A 24,207-nucleotide genomic window follows, 5' to 3' on the forward strand; every position below is an offset into this window, starting at 1 on the left:
GAAGGTAGGGGGCGCGGTTTATTCAAATAACACAGGAGCTTCTGATGCTTGACGTACTATCAGACCACGGTAAATACGACGCCGTGATTGGACGATGATGACTGGTCTCATGACAACAACAGCCACCTCTGGGCCAATCACGGCCCGCCTTGGGCCACAGAGTCTGTTTGTGAATGACGTAATGAGCGTAAAACAAGATGGCGACGTCTTAAGCATAAACCGATGTGACTGTGTTTATCGACGTTTAAGTGCGGCTCTCTCGCGGCTCCGGTGTTGTTCAACGGTCGTTCCATAAAGAATAATCACTTATCGATTAGATAAGTATATTGTAGGTGTTGCTGAACGGTAACCTGCGGGTCTTGTCGCCTTCCTCCTGCGAGCCTCCGGTGACAGCCGGGGAGGCGAGGTGCCGACAGACAGGATGGACACCGGAGAGTACATCCCCACCATGGACTCCACTTTAGCGGAATTAGGGGACGAATTCACTTTGGGGGACATAGACGGTGAGTAGCTGTGTCACAGTGACCGGTGCTGTCAGTGTTTCCTGGTCAGTGTCGGCCTGTGTTTGCTCCGTGTGACAGTTCACTCTGCTGAGCTCAGGTCTGTGATTCATGAGGAAGCTGCAAGAGGCAGAAAGTTTAGTATTCAGAGCATTCAGGATACAGCAGGTGCTGTGAGAAGGAAAGTCAGTACATTTCTTAGCCCTGTAATCTTTTTTTTTTTTTTTTTTAGCAAATGTTAATGTGTCTCCTGTTTACTTAAGTCAGAAATTTGCACGTTGCATAATATAACTTTTGGAGGCTGTCATGCCAAAGTTGTTTACCAAATGTTGGTAAAATGTGCAAGTTCACCAGCCTAAAAAACCCAATAGTAATCTATTGAGTGGCTGGTAAAACATTGCTTAGCCAGAGAAGTTAATATTTGACCCTGCTGTCATGTAGCCCTGTCAGTCCATCCCTAACATGTACATTGTTTTTAGGTTTCAAGTTTTATTATGATCTCTATAGCTATGCAAAATATTTCCCAATGTACACATTTTCTCTAAACTAACAGACTGTAAATTCTTAAATAGTCATGATCTTACTGAATATGATGCACTGCTGTAGATTAAACAACCTAACAGTATAAATAGTACGGTTTGGCGGTGTGGATTAAAAAGAAGTATCACAGTATTTTTTTACAAATATTAACAAGATGAGATTTTTTGATAAACAATCATCACTAGCGTGGATATAATGGCTAAGTGGGTAAAGAGAAATAATGGAACAGTCTGGTAAGTTCAGAAAATGAAATCACTTCACTGTAATGCAGCCTTTAAAACCAGGAAAAGGAAACACCTATACCGTATCACGGAATAATTTCTAAAATCTAATACATATCATGCTAGTGATACAATATCTAAATATTTCTCTAATGCTGTGTGTCTCAATAAAGAGGCAGGCTTCAATGGAAAGTAATTGCGAGAATTTGTAGGCAGAGTGTAATTTTCCATGAAGCAGAGGTGGGTCCCATTTATCTGGTAACTGTTCATGTGGGCACTGAAGGCAGACACCAGAGTGTAACCTGCTCATCAGGCTTGACTTCATAACACTGTGAGCCACAATATCAACCATTTAGAAACAGATGATTAGACTTTTCCAGGCCAAGATTCAAGTTTTTTGTGGATTGTAAGGAAGAAGATATTTCCTCTTTCCTCAGCATCTTTTCCAAGTGTGTTCTGCAGAATTATTGGGCAAAGTTTGTGGGACAGCATCTCTGTAAAGATCCAATTCTGCAGGCACTCAGTGAACGAACAACATCCCTGATCCAGTCTCCCTCTTATCAAAACACATTTCACCCGTTGGCACGCAGTGAAAGGACGAGGATTTTGGCGTAACGCTGGCCAGCGCAGAGTCACCAGATTTCCATTAGGGTGGAATTTTACTGAATGCTAAGTCACCAGACCGGACTGATGGAGGTGTGTGTGTGTGTTTGTGTGGTGTCAGACGGTTTGAGATGAACTCTGTCTTTTTGTCTACGTGGTGGGCAGTGTGTTAATAATGCTCACAAAATACAACAGTACTGCACATAACAAGATGATGTGATAAATAGTAATGGCAAACATTGACAAAACTGCACACAGGCTTATGAAATATTTCAGAATCTTCACCTCCACCTTTAGGGTCTGGCAGTGCATATTGATAAATATTGATGCATACTGAATATATGAAATGCTTTCAGTTCTCATTTTTCTCAGTATCGATGTTCCAGTACCAGCTGCACTTTGTCAGTGTTTCTTCTCTCTGACAGCTGCAGTTCCCACACAGTCCCACCTCACTTATTCACACTGCCGTCTTCTTCTCTCCACTCATCTCATTTGCTCCAGTTGAATATCCATTGGCATGTTATTACCACATTATATTAATCTTTTAATAAAAACCAAAAAATTATGCCCTCAATCTTGAGTCAGTTTTCCCTGTGATATTGAAAATTATATGGAATATCAATATTTTTCAAGATATTGTATCTAAATTAGAAATTCCAGTTTTGTGACAGCACTAGTGTCTGGTGTTAATTCTCTTTTCAAAAGGGGCCCTGAGCAGACAGCACACCCCCAGCCACAGTTATGTAATCCCACTTAATCATTGTGTCAAAAGAGAGGAATGCACAGATCGTATGCATGAGATAGAGAGAGAGATGACAACTTGGTTGACTGATACATTCGCATGCAGGCTGCAACAAAGACAGCCCACACATTAGTTTTGTTTCTCTCAGTATCTGTTTAGCCCTCAGCTATTAGATTAATAAAATGTTCCCATCAGGCCAAGCAGCCAACTCCAGAAGAATCAATGCCTTTTCAAGAAATCGTAGGCACAAGCTCCCTAATGATGTGCAAGAGGTTTCTTTTGCACAAACTAGAAACTAGGGTTGAGCGATGTTTACAAAATTGGCATATGGCTATGTGAGACATCACAGAGGATGGTGATATTGTTGTTGAGTTTAAAGGGACCTTTGTCTCTGCACCACATGTCCACCACATATCTGCAAATTTTATGTTGTGTTTAAAAAGGGAATAATCTTGACATGGAGACGTAGCGCAATGAACAGCAGCAACAGGTTCTTTTTATTCACTCTCTCACCTGTCAAAAACAGAACTTGGGCAACAACTCCATGGCAACTCTGAGGGGACACACGACCACAAATACAGAAGGCTTTTAAATCACAATGTTGCGATGGTAAAGGGATCGGTGGTTGAACAATGTGGTGGATGGTATCATCCATTAGCCTAACCCTACTAGATACCATCTTTGGTATTTGGATATTGTGATATGGTGTTGTCATTTCCTGGTTTTAAAGGCTGCATTAGAGTAAAATACTGTAATTTGTTGTAGCTGTTCTATTATTTGTCTTTACCCACATTATTTTCACATTACTGATGATTATTATCAAAAAACACCAGTAGTCATCCCTACAATGTTGCAGAAATACCAATAGAGGTATTTTGTCAAAAATATTAGGGATGAGTCGATACGACACTTGGTATTCATATCCACTTGATCGTGGCCAAAATTACTGGATCGGCTATCTGGCAGAAAAAGAAGTATAATCTGATACAGTCTCTTAGCCTGAACTATCATGTAAATGCTTCCCTAAACTTTGAGCCACATGCTGTGGAGTGAGAAGTGTCACAAATAAGACAGATTAAATTTAATGTTAATGTTTAATGTTTGAAGGGTGCTAACTAGTCAAAATTGTTGCTAAAAGTTTAAATAAAATCAAGCAGCAGTATAACTGAGTCATGTTGTGGGCTGCATTTCTTCCTTCAGGGGAGCAGAATATTTATTTCACAGTTTGAGTATGTTGTTGTTTAGATGGCAGGTTAAGTAAAGCATATCCTTATAACAGGTATCAATACATCAAAGATGTTATTAACAACTGTTCAAAGAGGAAAAAATGGTATTGGATTGGTATCGGTGGTATACTCAAGGTTGCCGTATCAGTTTTGGACATGAAAAAGTGGTATTGAGCCATACCTAAAAAACATCGTATTTGACATGTCTATATCAGCCAACCCTAACAGTGTGTTATTTTAGAGAAAAAGTGTATATTCGGATATATATCATATATCGCTGAATATCCTGAAAATATCAAGATATTATATTTATAAACCATGTCGCCCAGCCCTAGCTCCTTGACAAACATTACTGCTATTAGTGTTTATGCAGCCTACATGAGCCTACATGAACAGTGTGGGTTCACTTTATTATATAATGCAGCTGAAAGCTATAACTCCTTTAACATTTAAACTTATTTCTGCAAAAAAGTAATAACTAAATAACTTCTTTTCACATCTTTAGTAGTAGTTTTAAGTATTTTCTATATTGCTGCTAAGAATTTTATCAATAAGTGGTATCAGCATCGGTATCAATAAAATCCCAATGATAGCCATCTCTAATTATGTGTATTTAATTCACCAAACAGTCTCTTTCAGTTCTTGAACTGAGACATTGAGAGGTCTCACTGCTCTTTCTGTGCAGCAGCTGGTTTACTGTAGACTCTCAAAGATACCTTTGTTCTTCTGAGGAGCCATGTGTGTTGTAAGATCTCAGAGGCCTCTGTAAGGGCTCATGCACTTGACCCTATATTCATCTAGAACATTCTTCCTCTCCCAATTATTCTCTAAGCAACTGTGAAACTGGTTATATAACCTATTTTCTTTGCACTGAGCAGCCTAGGAAACTGTCCCCTCTTTGATGGATTTAGCCTTTGTGTCAGCTTGTCTGAAGCTCAGGGGGCTCAGAGCTGCTTTGTCCTGTCTGTCATGAACAGTCTGACCCCCCATGGAGGTGTACAAGTGCATGGTCTAATGTGTCTGCCAACGCAATGAATGCATGTATTTGTGACATGTGAAGGACAGGCTGATAAAAAGCTCCGGAGCAGAAAGGCAGATTCATGTTCTTGTGCTCTTGTCTATCTGAAACTCTGTCTGCGTGCTTCTGAAGGAGGATTCTGGGTATTTTAGACCTAAGGCTTTATTGCTCTAGTTTTTGCCAACTTAGCTGCTGTTTATGTTCAGAATTTAGGAAGTACTGTGCCACTGTTAATGTTCACCTAGTGCTGCTCACTTCTCAGTGTCAGAAGTCTCATACGTGGTCATAAGTACCACCCCAGACATTACCATCCTTTAGTTTTCCAGTTTGTATTGTGTGGTTAGGGATGTTCCAATATACTGGTATTGACAATAACTGTGATGTCTTAAAAGCTAATTAAAGATATCATGTTAATAATACATACATGATCATATCATGTTAATCTAGCTCATCTCAAACATACTGTGTGCTCTTAAATAATTTCCATTTCTTTCTGTCCTGGCTTTGTGTCCATCCCCCAGTGTCTCCCCCACATACACTTTTTAACTGTCCATCAAGTGTAATTGCTCTTTATCTACACTTTTGTACAGTTACAAGGATTTATTTATCATTTACAACAATATTGGGAAATTAAATTTTGTTGTAGTTTCCCTCTTTAATTGAATAATTTGATGGCAAAGTCATAGTTACATCTATCTCTATATTATCTCTCCACCTCTCTACACTCGTATTTATAATAGAGAAAATAGAAAAATAGAAAAAGTGACAAAAGGCACAATAAACAAAGTTAAAGATGAATTTAATAGATGGTGTTTTATTTCACTAGACTCAACATCTTAGCTTCATACCCCTGTTCTGGTGTGCCAGCTCTTTTGTGTTGTGCCTATATTGGAAATTTAATATCACAGCGATGACAAAAATACAGTATAATGCTTCAAAAAACATTGAAAAAGTCTGACAACCAAATAGCTCAAACAGATTTTTTTTTATTTTCATTACAGAAAAAAATCACTCACACAATTATCACTTACACACAATTTATGACTTCTAGTCAGTATTAGGCAAAGATAAGATATAAAGAGGCAAAAGAAAAGAGACAACAAGGAGAAGAGATGACAAATTAGCTTTTATTCTTAGCTTCTTGACAGCATTTATCACTACACGATGACTGATATTGTGTAGACAAGTTATTATACTGAATTACACAGTGGTGATTAAATAACAAAAGCAGTCAGTCATTATGATGCTTCAAAGTCCAGCTGTTATGACTGGATGTGTAAGACAAGGCAAACGCATGGTTGCGTTGCACTGTAACATTACTAGACCTTAATAGGGCTGTTTAGATCTCTTAGCTGTATGATATCCAGTGTCTCTGACTCTCACTGCTAACACTGATCTGTAATCAATTTCCCCATTCAGAATATTATAACTGCTCTCATTGTTTGGGGCTGTTCATAATGATTTCACATCACTCTGATCAGTCGATGAACGTGTTCTGTGGTCTGTTGGATCGTCTGCTCTCACCCTGTTGCACACTAAGACGAAGTTCAAGGCTGCAGCCTCTGTTCGTTGACACTTCATTGTCCCTGATGGCTAACCCACATGTACTATCACTGATAGGCCTATATACTGTCAATCAACAAGTGCAGCCTCCACCACATGGACCCTGTCAGGCAGTTGCCTGATGTCTTGAAGTTCCAAAGTCCTGTGGGACCTTTGAAGACATGGTGTTTTTCTCAGTAATAGAGCTTGTGTTCTTTGGCAAACTGCTTTGCTCTTCTCCTGTATCTGTTTTTCAATATATTGTGGTGTTTAAAGGGACCTCCTCGAAAGGCTCAGTTGTTCACAAGCAATGAATAACTGTGTTTGCATATAGTCCAACAGTATAAGAACAAGGATTTCTTGACGCATAGTTTTTAGGAATTTGGGGATTTCACCATGTATGATCCATAACTTCAATAATAAATTCAGAGAATCCAGAGAAATCTCTGCACATCAGGGACAAGGCTGTAGAAAGGATATTACTACACGGGCTCAGGAACACTTCAGAAATCTGCTGTCAGTGAACACAGTTTATTGTTGCATCTACAAATGCAAGTTAAGGCCCTGCCATGCAAAGAGAAAGCCATTTATCAACAACATCCAGAAAACACCAACTTCTTTGGGCCCGTTAAGAGGAAAAGTGTACTGTAGCCTGACGAGTGTACATTTCAAATTATTTTTGGTAGTCTCACTCATGCACATAGCGTATCTTGTCTTTGTACGAGGAAAATGTTTGTACCTCATCACATTGGTGCACATTTGATTCATTTATTGGGTGCCAATATAGAAATACATTACTTACACTACCTACTGAGAGTTTCTTCTCATCAGGATAAAAAAAATTTTTATGCCTGTTTGAAGGCTTTTTGCTTTCTGAACGATCTGTGCACTGATTTATGGCGAGAACAGTAGCTGTTTCTGTGTGTGCATGTACCAATTCAAGGCCAGTCCTTGAAATTCTCCAGGCTTCTCTAGTCTTATCTCTTATCAGATAACAGCATCCACACATCTGAGCCAGATCTGCAGTGGTACAACCTTACCACCATGTGTTTAATTTCAGTCAGAGTTCTGTCTCAAGGACACTTGGGAAATATACAGATTATTACCTCCTGTTACTGTAATATTAGGTGTAGCCAAGGCCTGAGCTTAACGATAGTCACATAATTGTCACTATCAGTCATGGGATTTAGATTATGTTGTAATATGTTGGTTACCAGGTGTCTTCACTTTTTTTATTCACATTCTGCTCTTAGTGACATAACACTCTTGCTAAGTGATACTGTAAATTTAACTTAAAATTCATCTTTCATTTAAGTTTCTTGGTATTTGACCATTTTAAATTGGGGAACAAGTAGTTAACACATATCCCATAAGGCTTCTTTCTTAATTTATTTATTTCCGTTCTGTTTCTCTGCCTCCCCAGAGATGCTGCAATTTGTCAGCAACCAGGTGGGAGACTTTCCAGACTTGTTTGAGGACCAGATGACCTCTGCAGGCTCCATACAGAGTGGCGGTGCCAGCACCACCCCACGACCCACCATTCAAACCCCCCAAACACCCCAGACACCATCCCCTGCTGTCTACCAGAACTCAAATGTTGGCCTCGCCGCCTCCCAGACACTGTCCCCCCAGTCTCTACCCCTCACCCCTCCCCTCACCCCTGCCCAGACGCCCTCCCCCACCACCGCCTCCTCAGGGCAGCAGCAGGTGACCCGCAGCCCTCCGCTCCTTCAGCCACGGCCTCAGGTGGTCCAGCCCATCCAGCCTCAGCCCCAACAGACGGCCCAGCCTGCCATCCAGGTATCAACTGTCTGACACATGCAAATCCAGTGTTTGACGTGGGTAATAATCCACGTGTTACTCAATCTACTGCCAGTTTTACTAGGATACATACGTTTGATGTGCTGTTATTGAAAGCTGTATTCAGGGTTAAGCTGTTAAAGTGTTGCATCACTGCGTGGGCGTGAAAGGGCTATATAACTGCTGCAGTGACGGACCAGTGCTGTGGTTTTGAGTCTGTTTTCAAGGTGCCTGCCTCTCCAGCTGTTACTTCACTGTCTGTTGTGGAGACAGTGTAGATTCATCTTCTACTATTGTGCCATCCATACTAAAAAAGCTTCTGCTGATAGGAGAAAAATTTCAGAGTAGTGACTATAAAATATAATATATTGCAGCTCAGCATCCCTACAACCCGCAATGCATGTCTCAGCAAAACTGTAGTCAGCCTGACAGATATAGTTTATTGTCTGGAGTGAAATACCTTTCTCCAAAACCAGTACATCAAAAAAGACATAAACTGTCTTATACTGTATCAAACTTTTTTCATCTCTGAGGGAAAAAATCATCTTGAGATGGATTTTTTTTTTCTTTTTACTTAAATGCAGATGCACACGCAGGGGATCCCTATGCAGACCCAGAGCTTCCCAGTCCACACTCTGGTTCAAACCCACAGCCAAACACCCCTTCCTATCCAGACCCAGGCAGCCCAAACTGTGATGATCACCTCCAACGGCGGACGTTTCATCCAGAACCCTGTCATCTGCCACCAGAGCCCTGCTCCAGGTTTCCAAGGTGACTAACGAGAAGCTTGTACAATACTGTATCCTGTCTTTCAATGATAACATGCTGTTGCAGCCAGAAGTCAAATTAACAGATTTTTTTCCATCATTGATTGAATGTTTTTAACAATGATGGAAAAATCTGAATGCTGTCCATCATTTTGAGAGATGAAAACACAACAATCTAGTGTAACAAGTGTCTGCGTTGACAACTTTAACCCATATAAAAGAAGAATAGAAAAATCTTAAGCAAAATAATGACACTCAGGGACCTCTACAGGGGCATTATAAGTTTTAAGAGAAAAAGTTAAAAAAACAACAATGGGAGGGAGAAAATCAAACAATTTAAAGAGCATCCCAATCCAGAGATCTGCAGGGAAAGTGGAGACTGCAAAGCAGCATGCGTGGGAATGAATTATAATATAATATATTTGTTATAAGTTAAATTTGTCGCTAGTCACTTTTTAGCAATAAAGTTGTGAAGGTGGTCTGAAGAGTTGCTAAATGTAGTGAGAAAGTTGCAAAGTTGGCAGCACTGAGCCTGATAATTATGATGCAGTTGATAAACCAGGTAAAAAAAGAGGTATTGATACTGTGGAGGATTAAATGGCTAAATGGCAAGTGGCTAAAACTATGTTTTATCAGTCAGTGGCAGATAAAATTAAAAAAATAGGCAGCAGACCTCTGCTGTTGACATGAAAAGAGACTCTATTCATCTGTTGTCTCCATGCCCATATAAATGCATCATCTGTAAGTTTGTAATGTGCATTAAATATTACTGTGAATGAGCTATTTTATGAGATTTAAATGCTATTAAGTGGCCTCATTATCATTAAAACTTAAAAATATAATGAGGTGTTCAAAAAGATTGTGGTGGAATTTTCACAACCCAGTATGGGTCGTTCTCAGCATCTGCAGTGTATTTTTAATTTGACTGACAAAGTGTCCATCCCCTTGCCTCCTGTTCCCAGTCCTCCAACCACAGGTGCAAAGCATTGTGACGTCACCGCAGCTCCAACCGGTCGCCATTCAACACCAGCGCGTTCTGACCCCGGCCGGTCAGACCATCCAGACTCTCTCCACAGCGCCCACCACAGTCCATACTATGCAACAGCAGGTGCAGCAAGTACCTGTAAGTAACTTTGCTGCTGGTCTGCACGGTTTTTAGTGTCAGAAAATTAGAGAATGACAATAGACATGATGATTAGCCAATATCTGGTTATTAAAGATTGTTATTTCAACAAACCTAACAATCTTAACATAATTACTGAAGTCGTAGAAGCTCATATACAAATTCTTTTGTTTCGTGGTGCTTGGTGTAGCAGATCTCAGAGTCACTGCTTCAGTCTTTTAAATTCTTTATAATGCGTCACGTTGACCTTTGGATGTCTTTCCATCAGGTTCTAGTCCAGCAGCCTCAGATTCTGAAGACAGACTCGCTGGTTTTGACAACGCTCAAACCGGACGGCACACAGGTGCTGTCTACCATGCAGAGCCCCACAGGGATCACCACCCTGACCACACCCATCCAGAACACAGCTCTGCAAGTCCCGGTATGCAGCGAGCATAAAAGATTTTGTTTTACTGTTTGAGTCACAATTTTGGGTCCCAAACCAGGAAAAACAGGGAAGCTAATGTGCTGCTACTGAATTCTGTCCCCAGACGCTAATGAGCAGCAACATCCTGACCACCGTCCCTGTCATGATGGGAGGAGGCGGAGACAAGCTGCCGATTAAGCAGCTGCAGCCAGGTGCCTCAAACACAACTGGAGCTAGAACAAGTGTGGACCAAGGCCAGGTGATAGGAGGAGTGGGCCCGGGAGGAGTGGTGAAGGAGGGTGAGAGGAGGACAACCCACAATATCATCGAGAAGAGATACCGGTCCTCCATCAATGACAAGATCGTGGAACTCAGAGACTTGGTCATGGGCAATGACGCCAAGGTTAGACTACTTTAATGTCATGACTTGTTTCAGTGTTTGAATGCGGAAAGATGTCCACTGATTTCACACATGAGAATGGTAGAAATTGGATCCTCAAACGTCTTCCTTCATGTCTTTTGTCCCAGATGCATAAGTCAGGAGTGTTGAGGAAGGCCATTGACTACATCAAGTACCTGCAACAGGTCAACCACAAACTACGACAGGAGAACTTGGCTCTCAAAATGGCCAACCAGAAGAACAGTGAGTGTTTAAGGGTGTATTCACACGCAGCCCATTTGGCCCACTTGGCCCAAATCCTGAGGTGTTTTGCCCCCTGGTTCAATTCATTTGAGCATCAGCTATCACACTGGGATGCGGAGCAAAATTCTGGCCAAGATCACCTAGAGACAGTGGTCTCAGATCGCTTCAACTCCAACTCTGGAGCAGTTTGTTTGCAGTCAGAAATCCATCCATCTGAAACAGCTTGCTTGCAGGTGGCATTGGCAGCAGCTGTATTTCTGGACCAGTCTTGAATGTTGTGCACACAAACAAACCAAAGGGCAAATGCAACAGTATTCTTAAATAAGTCCCCGAATTAGAGTGAGAGTTAATGAATGAAATTACTGAATGTTCTAAGCAGGGCAGCTTGAGATTTCAACGAGTGTCTGTCTCCATCTCAGAGCCAGTGACGCTGCCTGAGGATGTGGAGCTTAAACAGGAAATAGTGATGATGTCACCTCCAGCCTCGGACTCTGGTTCTGGTTCCCCTCCCCAGTTCTCTCCTTACTGTGTGGACTCAGAGCCAGGCAGCCCCTTACTGGATCACGAGCAGGTAAACACACGCAGACACGATCACACACATCCTGTGTGGGTTTACATATTAGCTGCTGCGTGATGTGTGCGTGTATTATTTCCACTGTGTCCTCACAGCGGGGAGCAGTCGACATTGTTTCAATGTTAACAGACTGATTAGCTCAACGTGTGTGTTTATGTAGGTGACATGAAAGACAGTAGTAGTTTTAAAAGACTCAATATTTTTAGCTTCAAGTTCTTTTTGATACACTAAAGTAAGAGTAAGAGTTTTGTTTCACACCTAAGTTAGTTGTTAAAGTAGCCGTATTTGTTCATTCAGTCAATACTCTTGCTTCATAAAAGTGAACGACTAGAAGACTTTTATTATGGAGATAACTCAGGCAGTACTTCACATTAAATTATTTACTCAGTGTCCCACAGCTGTCCCAAATTGTATTTTCAACTGACTTTACCACCATTGTCCCGAATCTTTCGTTCTAGATAATATATAGACTTTTATTGTACATGCTCATGGCTAGAATCAGACACTGAGAGCACAAACATGATCTCCATGATCCAGTTTCATGTGGAAGGAGTTTCATTTCTCCACAGCACTCTCAATGAGTGATTATTTACATGTCAAAACACATGTGACATAATGTGAAGCTTATGCTGGAGGGTACAACCTCCTGTTTTTCAAATTTTAATACCTAACAATTGAAATTATATACATTCCATGAGGCATAAATGTAATAATTTCTTCTGTAATGATAAGTTTTCCTACTGTCCCAAATTATTGTGTTCCAGGTGCTACTTTTATTGTCCCTGGGACAATGGGACATCTTTAACTTAAAACATTGGGCTCAGGAGCTGCTTTAGAAATAATTATGATCTTATTTATTTTGAATGCCACAAGGGAGGCAGCTTTCACTTTATTTCTAATAGACATTTGTGTTTTCATGGCTCTCTAAATCTCAAATTAGGATGAAAATTCAAATTTACCTACATAGCATGACTTGGCATTCAGGATTCAATAAGTCATTACTGCCTTGATGAGACACTGAATGGAATTTGTCTTGGCATGTGCTCAAAACAACCATAAAAATACACATCAAACATACACTGACAGGGCAAGATAAATAAAACAGCCTAAAATACTCTGTCATAGTAGACCATAATTAAAATGTTAATGACCATAATTATGTGACCGTCATTAAACACAGAAACACAAAGCATGCTGTACAAGGCTTTTGATGCAAGTTTAAAAACTCACATGATTGTGAATTATTATTAATTCTACAGATGCTGTAAGAGTAATTATTAACTATCGTGAACCTTGTTCTCTATCTGTCTTACCGTCTCTCAGTTGAAGAGTGAGCCAGATTCTCCTTCTTCGGTCGGAGTGATGGATCGCTCTCGACTGCTTCTCTGCGCCCTGACCTTCTTCTGCTTGTCCCTGAACCCGCTGCCATCTTTGTTGGGCTCTGAGGCCTCAGGGAGCCCCAACTTTTCTGCAGGCCACGTGCCGTCTAGAACGCTGGTCTGGTTACCGAGTCACACGCAGGACTTTGGTGAGCAGGGCTGACCCCTCTTGTTATCAAGCTGGACGTCACGCTTGAATTTGTGCCTCAAGTATTCTAAAAAGTGTAATGTCCTCAATGCATATTTTGTTTCTTCTCACCTTCCAGCATCCTGGCTGCGGTGCCTGTTGCCATGGGTGATGGTGTGGGTGCTGAGCGGGGTGGGAGCAGTATGGGGCTGTGTCAGAGTGCTCTACCTGTGGGAGCCCGTCACACCCCTTCACTCGCCAAAATCTGTGTCATTCTGGAGGCACCGCAAACAAGCCGACCTACATCTCAACAGAGTGAGTACAAATCAACCTTCTCGAGAACTGGGACAAATCACGTCCCGTCAAAAAAGCTTTGACTCTAATTTTTTTATTAAAACAATATTGTTAAGGATTTGTTTATGTGAAATATATGTAATGTTTTTTGTCTGCTTTAATTGTTTTAAATTCTAAACATTCCCTGTGTCAGAAAACACCCCTGTTCCAGCTCAGTCAAAAAAGTGTGTTCCTAGGGTTTTATAAAATGAGTTTAAGACAACAAAAATGTTCATGTTACATCTAATATGTGTGATTTGTGCTATAAGTGATATTATGACTTATATACATTGGCTTTTTATGTGTCCACAGGTGCAACATGTACTATTTAATAAAAAATGAAATGACGGTGAGGTTGGAAACATTTAATATCCAAGAGTTTGATCTTTTAAAATATATGCTCCTAACATAATTGAAGAGTAAAAATCAACCCCCCCCCCAAAAAAAATACAGGTTTGTCTCGATTCTCAAGATTTAGTTTTATATGTATCTTCACTTGCATTAGATTTTTTAGTGTTTAGGAAACAAGAAAGAGAGATGTGGGCTTCCCAAATATAGGACAAAAATGATCACACGGCTCACATTTCATGTACCTGTGTGAATATTAGTTCTGCTAACTGTTTTCTCCAGTTTTGGATGTGCTTTGAGATCACTTCACCCAGTTTGCTTTGATTCTCACCGTTTTGATGTCTCAGTTTAGGCTGCCTGTTCCCTGCCCAAGTTTATTTTTAGCGTTTCTTCAAAACATGTTCAGATCTAAGTCATGACCTTCATCGCTCCCACCCCCCAGCTTTGCTTTCAGTCTTTGCTGAATACTAATTAGCTCACTATTTTTCCTGTCTCCTCACTCCTGCAGGGAGATTACACAGCAGCCATGGCCAGTTTAGAAACCTGCCTATCTGTCTTGACAAGAGCTCTTCCCTCAACCAATCTGGACCTAGTCTGCTCGCTGTCCTGGAATCTGATTCGCTACTTCTTGCATCGTCCGACTCCCCTGGGCTGGCTGGTTCACCAGGTTGGGGGAAAGCATGAGGGGGAGGAAGCGAGGACCAGTGCGAAGGATGCAGCACTGGTTTACCACCGGCTGAGCCAGCTGCAGCTCACAGGTGAGTGTTGAGAACAATGTGACTGATGGCGTGCACAGGCAGGAAAAATAGACACACACATTGATCGCAACAGATCAATTTTGTGTCTTACTTTGATTTTGACATACTACACAGATTTAAACACGGTGTCTGTCTCTCACTCTTTCTGTAGGAAAGCTGCCTCAGCGCAGCAGCCTGTGGGCTTTGTCTCTGTCTCTCAGTGCTGTCAACCTTAGCGAAAGTGCCCAAGGCAAGATGGCCCCCGCCCAGCTCACTCAGATCTATGTCACTGCTGCAACAGCACTGCGCACCGTGCTGGGTCACCACCTCTCCTTTCTACCCGTAAGTCTGTCATCAACCTGTGACTGAATATTGATCCAGTTTATCTCATAAACCATCACAGATGCACAGAGGAAATAATTAAAGGTAGTACAAGGAACTTTCACATTGCATTGACTTGGGAGCCCCCTGTGGACAAAAGCGGCAGTGTTTCCACTTTGATAATCACAAAATATAACTTCAAAAATCCAATTGTTTTAAATAAAAATCTCCCCATCACTTTATAACTCACTTTAACATTGACTGGAAAAAGTGAACAGAGGCTTGATTCAGCTGATTTCACTGTATAGAAACAGCCGATCTTCTCACACTTCTGTAAATCATATAGAGGCATCGGTATTTAATTGGGACTGTTTCATAACCAGATTTTAAAAATCCTTGTATGAGTTTACCTTTCCTCATCAGCATCTTTTCTTTGTGTCTGTCACCCAGGGTTACCTGCTGAGTTGTGCAGAGAGTGTGGCCAGCCAATCAGAGACTAAGCCGATCCCTGACTGCCTGCGCTGGCTCTTCACCCCTTTGGGTAGGCAGTTCTTCCTGAGTTGTGATTGGTCGGTGAAGTCCGAGAGCACAGACGGGGTGTACACTTCTCAGAGAGACCCAGGTATGTCAAAAATTAGGTGACTGTTTTACTCTTCATGCCTTTCTTTCTGTCATTGTTTCTTTCTTATAGACCTTTTTTTACAGCAGTCATACTGATATGACTTAGTGTAAACACAGGTGTTACAAATGAGACTAATTAGGGTCATGGTCCATTTAGTGTAGCAGAGCTTTTCCAGTGAGACAACATGCACAGTAACGCCACCCTGACTCTGTTGGACCTGAATGGAACAGGACCATAAGTAGTCTAAATGTTAACTTCTGTGTGTACCTTTCTTTTGGCTGCTGTGAAATATATGTGTTTTAACTCAAAAATAGCATTTTGTTTGTATTTCCCTTATTTATGAATTTGAACCTGTAATGCTAACTTATTTTAACTTAAATAAAGTTTGCTGTGTGCTATGCTTTATCTTTTTTTTAATCTTCTCCCTCGATCTTCCTCCAGCTGACCCCATCGCACAGCTACACCGCTGTTTCTGCAGGAAGCTTTTGGAGAGAGCCGTTCACACCCTCATCCAGCCGCAGAGTGACTCTGATGCAGGGAAACGAAAGAATGACTCAGGGTGAGGCAGGGGGTACCTGCAATGTTTCTGACAGTTTGATGTGAATTAATTATTCCGGATCTGTAAACCTCTTCCCTCTTCCTCTGCTCTGTCTCTTGTGTAGAGAGTTTTCCAGCGCCCTGGAGTTCCTCCAGTTATTGAACAGCTGTACGGAGGACTCTCCCTCCCCTCCTCCTCCCTTCTCAACTCCTCCCAATCACACCACCACTCCAGGTATGAATAGCACGAAGAGAACAGCCCTGCCCAATCACCAGAAAGCATGAATCACTTTGGATGTTTGTGTGTGGTGAACTGGAAGATTAACCAGATAGCCATGAGAGTCGTTACTGTCAACATGAATTGATTTTCTTTGCTTCATTTGCCGTACATTGGCAACCAATTTAACTTTGGGGATTAACTTTTTATTGAACCAGCGCAGATAACACTTTCATCATTTCATCATTGATTTGTGATAATAAATGACTTGCAATGGATATGAACACATTGATGATGTGTTCAGGGGACATTATTTAGCTTCAGTCTTAATCAGTTCTTGTTTTCACACTATATCTGCACACCCGACTTAGAATTTATCTGTTTTATCCAGTTATTTTAAGGCACATTCTTGAGCTGCCTGGGCTATATCATCACAGAGCTTTCAATACAAAAAGAGACACACAGCAGAGACAAAAAGGTGGTGGTCTAAATGGGGTAGTTTGGATGTTTTTAAGTGGGATTGCATGATGCATTTATCCATAATCAGTGTATTACCTACAGTAGATCATGATCAGCATGTCCAAAAAACAGTACAAGTACTGGCGTAGGAAGCTGAGCAGTGTACCGTACTGACAGGGTCACCAGCAAAACACATTTCAGCCATCCAAAAAAATCAATATCAGTTTAAGTGTAGAGTATATTTAGAATATTTTCACAGCTTTACCTTGCCACCAGACAGCCTTTTACAACAGGAAAGTAAAATTGCCTGTTCTATCGTTATTTCCCCTTCATGAGACAGTCATTTTACTTTGCAGAACACAGAAGTTGTGGCCTCAATGGGTTAGTTTGCCCAGCAACTCCTGTGTTCTGTGAGTTAAAATGGATGTTTCTGTCAAAGGAGTCTGGTTGCTGAGGAAAGAGCTGTATTTGTCTGATATAATGGTGGTTTCCTGTTGGGAACGGATGTCTGATTGCAAGGAAAAGCAGTGAAAATATTCTTAATGTAGCATACACATACTGATATTTTTTTTTTCCTTAGGCAGCTTTTTTTTATGTCGCTGCTCATCCTGTCCACAGCAGTATACTGTTGAGCTTCCTACATCAATAGTCCTGCTTCTTCCCCAAACTGAGGGCATGCTCATCGCCATCTACACTGACTCTGCATACATACAACCCCACTTCTGTCCCTTTAACCATCACGTCATCTCTCCTTAACAAGAAAAACCTTTTCACAGCCACAACAACCCCCCCAAAAAAAGTCCACCAAAGCTCAATAGTTCTCAGACTGGTGGTCTTTTAATTTTTTTCTGTCTTTTTTTCTTCATGCCAGTGGGAGACCCAGTGAGTCGTTGGTGGGCTTTGGTCCTGAAGGCTGCTGTGCATTGGCTGCAGGGCGATGATATCGCAGTGAGGTCACTGTTGGCAGAAGCAGAGCGGATGCCGAGGGCTCTGCACACTCTTGAGTAAGTGAAGTGAAACTATGAAGTAAAGTACTGTATGTCTAAATATGACATGTTATGTGAGGTACTTTTGTGTCAAAGGAGTGTAGAGTGCCAACTCAACAACGGGGAACTGAAGTTGTTTTATCAAAGACTGAGAGAACAGAGGTTTTGTTGCTCCCATTTGAGTGAGACAACTGATTTCACAGACTGTTATATGATTGATTCGTAGAATTAATTGCATCATTTTCATAATAAACATCCAAACATGGCCATGCCCAACTCAAAGCCATTATCAAGAAAGTATGCAAAGACTACATAGTTAGAAGGCACTTTGTGGATTTTGGTTTCCAGTGGCTTTAAATTGTTGAACTTCTATCACTACAGGAATCTTTTGATCTGTAAAAATGTGATGAATTTAAGATAATCTCATGTCAGAGACATGCAAGTAATAACTTTGCAAAGGAATGGCAGTAAACTCTCTCTCACCTCTGAAGATTCCAGCCATCTAATTTAACTGAAGGATGGTTAATAAAGACAGTCATACATTCATCTCTGTTGAAAACAAACCACTGTGCCTGTCCTTATTGTTCCTCTCTTGTCTCTCTATTGCAGCCACCCTCTGCCTAAGGCCGTGCTGCTGCTGTGCAAGACAGTTCAGATGAGTCTCTCACCACTGAAGGGAGAGGGGGTGATAGCCTGTCTGTCCCACTGCGACAGAGCCAGCAGCTACCTGCGCTCCAGTGTCTCGGTGCCCCTCGCCCAGTCTGGGAACTGGCTGAACAAGGTAGTGTGAAAAGAATCCATCACAAACACCAGCACTATAATCTCTCAAGATCTGCTCTGGGTTTGTGTTTCTTATGTAATCTTACCTGCTGCCATTCACACACACATACAGACAGCAAAAACCTGCCTCATGCTATATGTTTCATACAGCTGACACATTACGGGGTTCATCTCACTCACATACACACACACACACATGCACACACACACTGCATTCTCAGTTGGGTTTGACGTGGGGCTGTGTGTGTGTGTGTGCGCAGTGTGGGTGGCAGGAGGTGGCTGTGGTGCATTGTAGTTGCATTGCATGATCCTGAAGCCGAGTGCAATGTGTCTGCAGTGCAGTACAGAGGCCTCCCCAATCTGCACGCACCCGCTACACACCCTACCACTTCTCATTAGATGCCTCCAATTTTCCTCTTGTTGCTTTCTTAATTTTTGGCGTGCATGATGGGTGAATGCAGGGTAAAGGAATGATGGTGGTTGGTGGTGGGTTGCAGCTGATTGAGTCACACCTTGAGTCTTAAATGCATCTCTTAAAAACAAATCCAACCTAGTATCCAGTACATATCAAATATTAATCTGTTATTCTTTTCAAATAACCCATCCAAATGCACCAAGCAGCACTTTGATCTTTGTCTTTTTTCTCTTTCTAAGGGGGTGGAGCTCCTGGTCTGTGACCTCCTGCTGACCTTGAGGACCAGTTTATGGCAGAGGGGAGGCAGCAGTAATGGAGACCCTGGCCCCGCCCCTGGATCCCAGTTGGCTGGTTTCCAGAGGGACCTCAGTGCGCTCAGAAAGCTAACACAGTGTTACAGACAGGCACAACACAAGGTACATCCTCGAGTAGGTCAAGCCATTTACGTTTATGGGATAGTTCAGATTGATGTCAGTGTATTAGTTGCAGCAGATGCTGGTAGACATGCCCCCAGTTTGGAGGAGCAGCTGAAGTACCAGCACAGAAACTAACAAATCAACTGCTGCAGACAAGAACATCAATCAAACATTTTAGCCACTTAAAAAAACTCACTTTAAAAAAACGATATCAGCTTAAGTGTTTTTGTTTTTTTTTCGCTGCTGACTTTGGTTTCATGTTGCTGCCGACCATTGATAAATACCTCATATAACATCACATCAAATAATTCAAACTATCCCTTTAAGTACTGTTGGCAAATTTGCGTGATGTTTTATTTTATCCTACATTCGGTTGTTACCAGATATATTCAGCTCACAATAAGAGTCAGGGAGTTATCATTCTGACCATGACCATGCTGTGTTATTTCCAGTGACTGGCAACTTGACAAGATTATTCAGTAGACTCGTGTTTTTGGTAAATTTATTTAGCACTTCAGATCTCACAAACATATAGAGAAGTGCCAATAGCAAGCTATTAGAGCCCAGAGTGATGACTTCAAATTAGCTTTCACTGTTTAGCTTTCAGCCGAAGAAAACAATCACTTTAAAATGAAATAAATTCAATTTTTTTTAATGGATCTTTGAAAAGCAGGCAATTCTCCAAATCCGAAAAGCTGTAACGAGCTATATAGTCGTAGTAATAGCATCAATATGTTGCTGGCACGTCATAGCCCTCGATGTTTTTTCTTGTGTTAACGCTGCACTGATAATAAGCCTGTACATCATCTGGGACCTGCTAATCTTGTTCGTGATAATACAATATTGACTGTATCAGCCCTGAAAATCGAGTTCTCTCCCACTCTTAGCAGCTGCAGAAATCTCACTGCAGTTTAACATATCATCAATCATACTCATATGATTTACTGGAGTAGTCATTGCTGTTGCCAGGGGGTCTTTAACAACTACTGCTTTCACAGCAGTCGGTGATCATTTGTTATCCTTTGACTTGTGCAAGAATCTAAGAATCGCATGAAATGGATCATTTTATGAGGTTCTGTTGTGAGACGACTGACTGAGAAATATTCACCCATATGATGCTGTGAGGCACTTTGCATCAAAGGCTCCAGTGAAAGTAGAATATGTCCTGTGTAAATCCTCAGGAGTATAACATATGTGGGGTGAAGTGATGTGAGGGGATCGATGTGTTTCTGCTACAACTTTATGCAACACCTGGAAATACTTGATGGTGATTATTGTGGCTCTGACAGGCCGGGGCAACATATCAATACTATATCAATATTGTAATTAGATCTTGGCTCTCATTATGTCATAATTCTCTTTACTCCTTTATGATAGTAAACTGAATACCAGACAAGACCAAACAACTATTCAGTTGATTGAAATGAAAATATGGAGATAAATTTTATATGTTGCGTGATAACCTGAAAATATTGAGATATTATTTGTAAGCCATATCAGCCAGCCTCAGGCTCTGATGTGAGTTTTTCTTGGCTGCAGGTGTTTCTTCATGAGACCACAGTGAGGCTGATGGCTGGAGCCAGTCCCACAAGGACACACCAGCTGCTGGAGCACAACCTCCGACGCAGGACACACAGCTCCTACACAGCCGGTAAAGGAGACTCACACTCATTTTCACACTTTGATTTAAGCGCACACACAAACTCAGAGTGGAAGTTCCCCTTGACTGCTGGCTCAGGGCCAGTTCCCCTGTGATCGCTCTTAATCTTGACTATTAATGGAAAAATAGAAAAACTTACTGGAGACGGTCCTAGAGGACACCACGACCTTGCTCTCACATGTGTAGAGATGCAAGGATACACACACGCACTAGAAGGCAATGAACACTAATCTGCATTTTTCTTCTTCTCCTCCTCCTCCTCCCCCCTGCTGCTGTCAGAAGGTGAGTGCGTCCTGGGTGAGAGGGAGAGGGCTCACGCCATCCTGCTGGCTTGCCGCCACCTGCCCATGCCTCTGCTAACCCCACCCGGGCACCGCGCCCGCCTGCTGGCTGAGGCCAAGCGCACCCTGGAGCGGGTGGGAGACCGTCGGTCCCTGCAGGATTGTCAGCAGATCCTGCTGCGCCTCAGCGGGGGCACGACCATTGCTGCCTCCTGAACACACACACACACACACACACACACACACACACACACACACACACACACACACACACACACACACACACACATTAGGGCTACTCACAGTACAACGAAACAGCGAACGCTGTAATTTGTTATCATACATACAAAGATGTACACCAGGCTACTCATCCACCAACATGTAATTCAGAAATCATCACTCATTCACAGCCTCATACAGAAAGACTCTTCTTCAAACTGCCACATTTTTCACACACACAAACAGCTGATTTTATTGTCATAGCTACTCCTAACTCTCCACACCGCAGCTGAAACATTGAAGGCTGCACAGTTGCTCCTTTGATGCTTAGTTTGATTATTGCAGCACAATCACGCCACCTTCTGGACATCAATGGTTCCCTGCCGGCTAACTGCCTCAATTTCAACACAACAACAAGGAAAATCAGGTTTAATAGGCCCCAAAGGGAAAAGGGACCATTATCTAATAGCTGTTCAAATTAATGCAATGCAGCAGAGCATTGATTAGCTGTAGGATACCAAGCTGTACAATCATTATTGGCCCACAGCAATGTGAGTGCTACAATAACTGTGTAATGTCTCGTTGAAATTGCAAGCCTCAATTAAGGGCTTCGGAGTATTCAAGAGTAGACAGCCGCGGTCTGTTTAGCATGGCAGGCAGACAGACTAGTTTGCTTTTAACCATACAGTGCTGAGTAGTGTCTCTTCTTATCTACCTCATACACTGTACAATGCCAGCGTTGTACTGTTGGAGCAAAATAGGATACTAAAGCAGCACATCAGTTATCCTGAATTTGAATTAAGTGACCATATGAAGTGATGCGTCATTCTAATGAAACCTTGCTGAGCTGCTTCATTTAGACTGTAGGATGCAGCAGTACAGTACTTTAGCAGTGTGACTCGCTGTTGCAGAAATAACAGACAGCTACTGCTGACATGCTCACAAGAAACAGGGACAAATGATTGGATTTGGGGAATCTCTAAATAACAGGGAAGCACCCAGTCATGGGTCGATAAGTTTGAAAATGCCTACTTAGGCACACAGACACACTCACACAGTTGCATATACATATTACATATTAAAGGAGTTGTGATTGTATATATGTTGTACATACGCAAATAAACAGAAGTAGATTAAACAAGTCCTTATCCTCTGCTTGAGAGGAGACACGCATCAAAGAAAGCACCGTAGCATGTCAAAGCTGGCACTGGACGGTTTCCCGTCAGTCTGGATCTGATGGTCTGAAGCTCTCACTGGGAGAGCAAGGTCAGCTGCCTCTCCCTTAAAGTGATATTCCACAAAAAAACATCTTTATTATGAAACATTCCCTGATGTGTGGCCTTATATGTTGGCATTAAAAATAAGTTACTGATGGAGAACAGCAGCTGTGGTCAGTTTGAATTCATGATGGTTTTAACATCAGAAAAACAAGTATCCAAACGGCCCTAAAAGTTCCTGCCACTCTTTGAGCCTGCAGACGGTGAGTGTCAGAAACTCAAAAAGATGTTTGGTGGTGTATCACTTTAAGGTATGTCTAAGTAAAAATGGTCTGATGAAAGTGAGGAATGGTGTTTCTTGGAAGTGATGTAAAGCTCTCAAGCAAAATTGCCTTGATGTTATGTAAAAAAATATAATTTTATTCTGTTTCATCATATTTGGAATGATGGATGAGGTGTATTTTGTGAAATCTTTGTCCAATTCGCTTTTTATTTTTGGTTGTTGACTTATTCAAGATGCGACACTTCTGTCATTCCTGTTTCTGTGCTCTGGTTATCTTATTTAATGGTTATGCAATGTGATATTAATATAAGGGGTAGGGAGGAAGCAGTTTTGCAGTTGCGTCATTGTTATTTTATATCAATAAAAGCATCTAGGTTCAGAAACTGTCAGAGGGGGAATCTCTGATAGATGGCTTGTATTTTATTGAAGAGGTAAAACCTGCATTTAAACAATTAGCCTGATATTTTAGAATCATTCTTTATTTGCCACCCTCTGTAATTGCTCTGCTGTATTTAAAATAGGAAATCACACAAGTATGCCATTAGGAATTTCCAGAAGAGTCTTCCAGATCAACTCGAGGTGTAAGTTAACAACTTAAAGAATCCTTAAAATACTTCTATCAGTTTAGATTATCTCTCCTGACTGGTAAAAGTGTGGAAAGAAGAAAGCAATGCTCCACTAGCCACTGACAGGCTTGAGTTTTTGCTGTCACTAGAATTATGTTACAGTTGGTTTTGTTTTGTCTTTCCCCTTGCTGTGTTTTATTGTCTGAATTTCTTTGTTCATTTTATTGTTTGTTTTTATAATAAAACAACACATGATGGTGGTTGGTGTTTGGGTGTGTGTGTGTGTGTGATCCTTCAGTGGTAAAAGTATCACTTTGGTTGTGGCTGTATGATATTGGAGGCACAAAGACAAGCACTGAAACAGAAGACAAGAGAGAACAGAACATTGCTTCATGATGTGGGTGTTGTCTGACTGTCAGAGAAAATCTGATAACAATGGCTCTGTGAAGTTTGGTTTCCTCTTTCAGTCACTCTGTTTAGCAGAGTGATGGATGCTGGACACCTCAGTCTAAATGAAACACGCTGAGCAGTTCACAGAGAGAGGTGACATGCCGGCATACATAACAAGTCACTGCCACTGGAGGGAGTGGAGAACAGCT

General features: G+C 41.6%; 1 protein-coding gene across 2 annotated transcripts; it reads left to right on the top strand.

Moving 5' to 3' along the window:
- The first annotated feature begins 161 nt into the window (after positions 1 to 161).
- srebf2 (sterol regulatory element binding transcription factor 2) lies at positions 162 to 23,868 on the top strand. 2 transcript variants are annotated; one of them, XM_084743502.1, is made up of 20 exons: positions 162 to 503; positions 7,816 to 8,192; positions 8,777 to 8,963; positions 9,922 to 10,082; positions 10,351 to 10,503; positions 10,613 to 10,891; positions 11,017 to 11,131; positions 11,551 to 11,702; positions 13,029 to 13,233; positions 13,351 to 13,526; positions 14,401 to 14,650; positions 14,802 to 14,971; positions 15,401 to 15,572; positions 16,014 to 16,131; positions 16,235 to 16,344; positions 17,657 to 17,789; positions 18,381 to 18,552; positions 19,206 to 19,382; positions 20,922 to 21,033; positions 21,325 to 23,868. In XM_084743502.1, the coding sequence occupies exons 1-20, from the start codon at positions 422 to 424 to the stop codon at positions 21,537 to 21,539; spliced, it is 3,516 nt and encodes a 1,171-aa protein (XP_084599628.1). In that variant the 5' UTR covers positions 162 to 421; the 3' UTR covers positions 21,540 to 23,868. The 2 variants fall into 2 exon arrangements, with proteins under 2 accessions (XP_084599628.1, XP_084599627.1); XM_084743501.1 differs by having other exon boundaries at positions 163 to 503; positions 21,322 to 23,868.
- Positions 23,869 to 24,207: the final 339 nt, after the last annotated feature.

Source organism: Lutjanus erythropterus, chromosome 19 (genome assembly GCF_056507025.1).
Source record: "Lutjanus erythropterus isolate fLutEry1 chromosome 19, fLutEry1.hap2, whole genome shotgun sequence".
Classification (NCBI taxonomy): domain Eukaryota; kingdom Metazoa; phylum Chordata; class Actinopteri; order Lutjaniformes; family Lutjanidae; genus Lutjanus; species Lutjanus erythropterus.